Here is a 6,000-nt window from a genome sequence, read left to right as displayed (position 1 = left end):
TAATTGAGTGTATGAAGCATGGATCTCCTGAGTGGTAGCTAGCTAGATTCCAGTTGTTACTGTCTTGTCTGTGAGCTGTCACACAGAGCTGTGGCCCTGGTGTTTGGCCTAACACCCAGACCCCATGGATCCTCTGATAGCTCAAGTGACAGGCCGCAGTAAGCCAGGTGCTGGATATGACAGAAGTGATTAGACCCTCACTGGCTAATAATACACGCTGGGTTCATTTGATGTATAGGTTTTATTTGCATATGTAAAAGATTAAAAAGAAAGGTAGACTCATCTTCATTGGTTTGGTAATATGACGCAAGTGACGTAAGGCTCTCATAAACTAAAAATAAAGTTTAAATGTAGAGTTCAAATGTATTATATGCTTTGTTTGGGGATTTTGCCATCCAATTACTGTAAAAGATGTCAAAGAAAGGTATATTTTTCTTCATTGGTTTGGTGATGCAACACAAGTAGGGTGAGTTTCCCAGACACTGATTAAAAACCTAGTCCTGGAATAAAAAGCCCTTTCGATGGAGAATCCCCATTGACAATGCTTTTTATTCCTGGATTAGGTTTAGTCTGTGTCTGGGAAACCTGCCCTCAGTGGCTAAAAATAAGGTCTTTGTGTGCTTTGTTCAGAGATTTTACCATTCAACTACTGTAAAAGATCAGTAAGGTAGATTTATGGTGTGAGTGATTTGGTGATGTGCTTTGTTGTGTCTCTTAGGGTGCCGTCCACAATGTCTACACAGGCGCCAACGTTTACACAGCCGCTGCAAAGCGTTGTGGCACTAGAGGGTAGTGCTGCAACGTTTGAGGCTCAAGTTAGTGGTAAGGATATCTCTTATGTTCTTCAACTGTACCTCATGAATATAGCTGAATGTCCAAACATAGATGCAGTCTGAATGTGTTGAATCATTGATGTAAAACCACATGCGGATATAAAGCCTTTGCACAGCAACATTTTATGAAGTGATTGAACAAGTAATAATACCCTATTATGGGTCGGTTTCCCAGACACAGATTAAGCCTAGTCCTGCAGTAAAAAGCTCTTTCAATGGAGAATCACCATTGAAAATGCTTTTGAGTTCTGGACTAGGCTTAATCTGTGCCTGGGAAGCCAGCCCTATGTGATATTGCAGGCCTTTTGTAGTTCCTGAGAGAACATTTCTCAGCTTTGCTCTGAATTGTAACTGCTTGTTCAAAATCATCACCAAATTCATCATCAACTCTGCTCAGTGCTGACTAGAATATTGACTTGATGTAAAGGTTCTCCAGTTCCTGAGGTGAGCTGGTTCCATGATGGCCAGGTTCTTTCCGCTGCCGCTCTGCCCGGCGCACAGATCTCGTTCAGCGATGGCCGCGCTGTTCTGATTATCCCTGCTGTGACAGCCGCACACAGTGGAAGATTTTCTGTGAGAGCCACCAATGGTGCTGGACAAGCCACTAGCACCGCTGAACTTCTTGTTACAGGTGAGAGAACCAGAGTATTGTTTTATGTTATTTTCATTAGCCAGCATATGCACTGTGGGTTCTCCTAATAGTTACTAATGGTTACTACACTCAGGGGTGAAATCTTCTTCAGGGGTCTTTCAGGGCCTCTTGCTTGTGCCTCTTGATAAAACAGTGGTGTTGTTTAAGGTTGTTCTAGCTAGCCAATGCTTTGGCTTGCAGTTTTAGACAGTGTCCTGCATCATACTAAAGAGTAATCATGTCTGCAAACATGAAGGGCAGCCACAGATAGAATAGTATTCATTATTAATAAAGCTCTTAAAAGCAGCCTCTCCAATTGAAGTGACTGACCACAAGTGCAGTAGGCCTAAGGCCCTTCATTGCTAGCTAATTTACCGAATTGTTCAATTAACAGCACTGAAATGCAATGATGAGAGTGGTAGCTGCCGTGTTGTTTACATTTTACACATCCAATAATGAGAGCCAATATTGAATCGGGAAATTGCTGTATGTACCGAAGATTGCCAGGTTTTGGAGCTTTGTTTCTAAATGGAGCTATGCTTGTTTGTGTGTGAGTTTTTCAGTTTATGGATTACAATAAAATTGGATTAAGTTGTTCCTCAGATTTACGTAATAGCAAGCTCAATCATGATCACTGTACTGTAGCTATTCCTAGAGACTAAACAATTTCACCTCCCACTGGGCAAAAACTGGTTGAATCAAAGGTGTTTCCATATCATCAACGTACGGGAATTTTTACCCTAAATCCAATGACATGGTGAAATGTTTTGTTGATTTCATGTTGAATTCATATTTGTTGACAACTCAACCAAATGTAAATCGAAACTAGAAGTTGAACTGACGTCTGTGCCCTGTGGACTTCTTAAGGTGTCCAATCAGATGATGGCCAATCGAAATAGATTTCTGATCATCTTGCCCCCCCAGAACTGAAAAAATATTAAATGGAATCATATATCTTACATTTGGTGGCAGCACTGGGATTTGACTAGAATATTTGGTTGCAGATAGTTCTCGCCTGGTTGAGCATGATGTTACATTAACCTCACAATGCTGGTTAGGCCTAATGATCTTAAAGTTATCTTCCCTGCTCTATCTAAATAGCATTAGTGTACCAGTGTTTAGGCCTAATGTTCTAGGCACATACTATTAGCCACTTACTATTTTACACAAAGCAAATGTATGTGCAATCACCTTTAAAGTAAAACAATAGGTGTTACAATTGACCACCCTGTCTACTGCTACAATTGACCCCGGGCATAGGGGCAAATGTAACGTCAGACCATTTGGATTAAAACCTATATTGCGATCCAAACATCTTCTGTAGAGACCTTTAGCCTACATGGTGAATGATAAGTAGATAGATGTAAAGACAAAATAGTGCTACATTTTCCCCGGTCTCCACCGGTTGCATTTCCCCCCGGTCTCCCTAGACAATGGATCTCTGCGGTGCTGGTCAAGTTATGATTTGTACTTCCACCACTTTTTTCATAAAAAAACAAACATATTTTCCATTTAATTTATTATTACAGCGGAGACCGCGCCGCCCAACTTTATTCAGAGACTTCAGAGTATAACCGTGAGACAACGAAGCCAGGTGAGACTGGATGTTCGTGTGACAGGAATCCCTACACCTGTGGTAAAGTTCTACAGAGAGGGAGCTGAGATACAGAGCTCCGCTGACTTTCAGATTGTTCAAGAAGGAGACCTTCACAGTTTGTTGATTGCCGAAGCCTTCCCAGAGGATTCTGGAACTTACTCCGTAAATGCTTCAAACAGCAGTGGACGGGCTACCTCCACTGCTGAACTGCTGGTTCAAGGTGAGATAAAGTTGATACAGTTGATTTGTGGTGTGTGGTTAGGGGGCGACATGTTCTGTCCTTAAAATTGCCATGCGCCAACCATATCGCCTGCGACACATTTGAGTGGTGCTTTGGGCTTTTGGAAATCCACCATTGTAACAGCCTTCTCTGGGTTACAAGGTCATTCCTGTTTCAATAATTTATTGTGCATTTTCTTGCTGTTTTGTGGACAGAAAATATAGTTAATCTAGCCTAGAGAGGTGACTGCCTACACTGTAAGGCATTTTTTACTCAAATACTTCTAATAAGTTGAACTCAAAGTCATTATTACTTAAAATGTTTACCTAAAATGTTTATTAATTAACTTTTTCCCCAGCATGCTCTACCGAATGTAGATTTTGTAAAATGTCTTTTTAATATCTGTACTTTTGCATGAAGATTGAGTGATTGATTAATATTATGTTACACAATGCTTCTAAACTAATCCAATCATTGTTAGATTTTTTTGCACCCGTTACTGAAATGGTTGTTCCAGATGAAATGTCTTAGGTAGTCTCCTCACACAGTTCCTAATCCTAGCAGTCATTATGATGCAAATATCAACTGTTGGATATCCTAACTCTGGCTGGATTCCAATAGGAATTACACATCACTTTGCAAGCCAGCATAATGTGACTTGAAGTAAGGTTGCAAAATTCTGGTAAATTGTCATGTTTTCCAGAAATCCCAGTTGGATATTCCTGGAAATCCTTCAACCAGGATTTTTTGAAAATCTGGGAATGTTGGGAAAGTTACCAGAATTTTGCAACCCTATTTGCAGGCCTGATGTTGCCTGTAAACCATGAGTTTCAGGCACCTGTATTAGGGTAAAGCTAGGCCTCAAAATAAGGCCTCATGAAATATGTACTGTATTGTCATAGAGAGGTTAATTATGATTACATTCACCTATTAACTCTACTGGTGAAGGCTACAGAACTGAAAATGAATGAATTCTGTCACTAACAAATACAGTCATGGGTGGTAACTCTACATTCACTCGAAAAGGCAAGGCACACTGGGAAAATATATTGGAGGCGTGGCTTAATGGGGTTTGAGTAATGACTACAAAAATAACTTTAAGTAACTGTGAATATATTAAGTGGGGTTTACAGTGTAGGCCTTCAATGAGCCAGTCTGTCAATGCATTGAAACTGAATGGAAACTGTGACAGGCTCAATGGGCCCCGTGGGCAGTGAATTCCATATTGACATGTAGCCTAAACTGAATTTGATTTACAACTTGTTGTCATCATGTTCAATAATTTGATGGGAAATTAATCTTTATATTTGTTTCTGTCTAGGAGAAGAAGCTGTGCCTGCCAAGAAGACTAAAACCGTTGTGTCAGCCTCCACACAGATAACCTCCTCTCAGAGTCGCCAGACCAGAGTTGAGACAAGGGTAACTAGACATGAAATATTACCTATCTATCTATCTATCTATCTATCTATCTATCTATCTATCTATCTATCTATCTATCTATCTATCTATCTATCTATCTATCTATCTATCTATCTATCTATCTATCTATCTATCTGTCTGTCTGTCTGTCTGTCTGTCTGTCGAAGCTATCTATCAGTCAGATAAAACACTAAACTTATATGTTGTTTTATTTTCAGAGTACGGAGGCTCATTTTGAATCCTCATCCTCATCCATGCAAATGTGTGTTGAAGGTGGTGTAGTGAGCCAGACATTGGCACACAAGACACCACCACGTTTGCCTCCAAAGCCAACCTCAACCTCCAAGTCCCCAACACCACAATCTCTTGCAGCCAGGGTTGCAGGGGGACGTCATCAGTCACCATCACCTGTGAGACATTTCAAGGCCCCCTCTACAGCCCCTGTTAGGTAAAACACTTTATTTCAATCCTACATAAAATAAAGTGCAACAATATCCCACACAAGACAGACAGACAGGTCACCCCAATCTATGTAGGGCATAAGACCCTGGGTATCATGTTATTTTATAATACAGAAATGACCAGGTATTTAGGCTCCCTAGAAATTACCTGGTAATACAGTCATTACATTATAAACATATTAATTACTTATTTGTCTATTTACACTACAAAACACAATTTTGGTAATATAAGAATAATATAAATGTTTAAAAAATATATTTATTTTCTCTCTTTGTTTAACACAGGCCCTTATCCCCTTCATCAAGACTGTCTGTGTCCCCAATCAGACCAGTTAAATCCCCACTGACCACACGCAAACAGGTAGCCCATGGTCCTGATGTCCTCCCACCTTGGAAGCAGGGAGACTTGGTTGAAGGTTCCAGCAGCTATTCCAGCAGCATGACTTCTAGTGCCACCCATGTCCAGGCTTCCATGTCTGCCACCCATGTTCACATGGAGCAGCACTGGGAGGGCTCTTATGGATCGCAAACGACTGGTGCTGCTGTATCTGGTGTCGCTGTGAAAGAGGTAAGGAAATTCCTATTTTATAGGGGCCCTTCTCTCAACTCTCTCTGTGGCAGAGCTATCTTGTGGCTGATTGGTTTATGTGCATGAGCGTTCATAAGGTTTTTAAGATTGTGAACTGCTTTGATTTGCTGATTAGCTCTCTTTTTGATGAAACTCACCTAAATCAGTTTGAATATCCTGTCCAATGAATATTTTACTTCCTGGATGTATTTTGGGATCTAACATGGCTTAGGCTAGGTTGTCTGAATTTAGAAAGTAATGCCTCAGCTCC

General features: G+C 40.6%; 1 protein-coding gene across 1 annotated transcript in view; it reads left to right on the top strand.

Moving 5' to 3' along the window:
• Window positions 1–731: 731 nt before the first annotated feature.
• The window catches only part of LOC311128752 (titin-like), a gene marked incomplete at both ends in the record, with an annotated part of 197,807 nt that continues 192,538 nt past the window's right edge, over window positions 732–6,000 (top strand). Inside the window, 6 exon segments of the mRNA XM_084161001.1 lie at window positions 732–822; window positions 1,261–1,464; window positions 2,994–3,281; window positions 4,603–4,700; window positions 4,919–5,148; window positions 5,447–5,729. Of these exon segments, the coding sequence (XP_084017127.1) occupies window positions 732–822; window positions 1,261–1,464; window positions 2,994–3,281; window positions 4,603–4,700; window positions 4,919–5,148; window positions 5,447–5,729 (1,194 nt within the window).

Source organism: Coregonus lavaretus (genome assembly GCF_964263955.1).
Source record: "Coregonus lavaretus genome assembly, chromosome: 5".
Taxonomy (NCBI): domain Eukaryota; kingdom Metazoa; phylum Chordata; class Actinopteri; order Salmoniformes; family Salmonidae; genus Coregonus; species Coregonus lavaretus.
The sequence above is the reverse complement of the archived record's forward strand: the minus strand, read 5'-3'. Positions and strand labels throughout refer to the sequence as shown.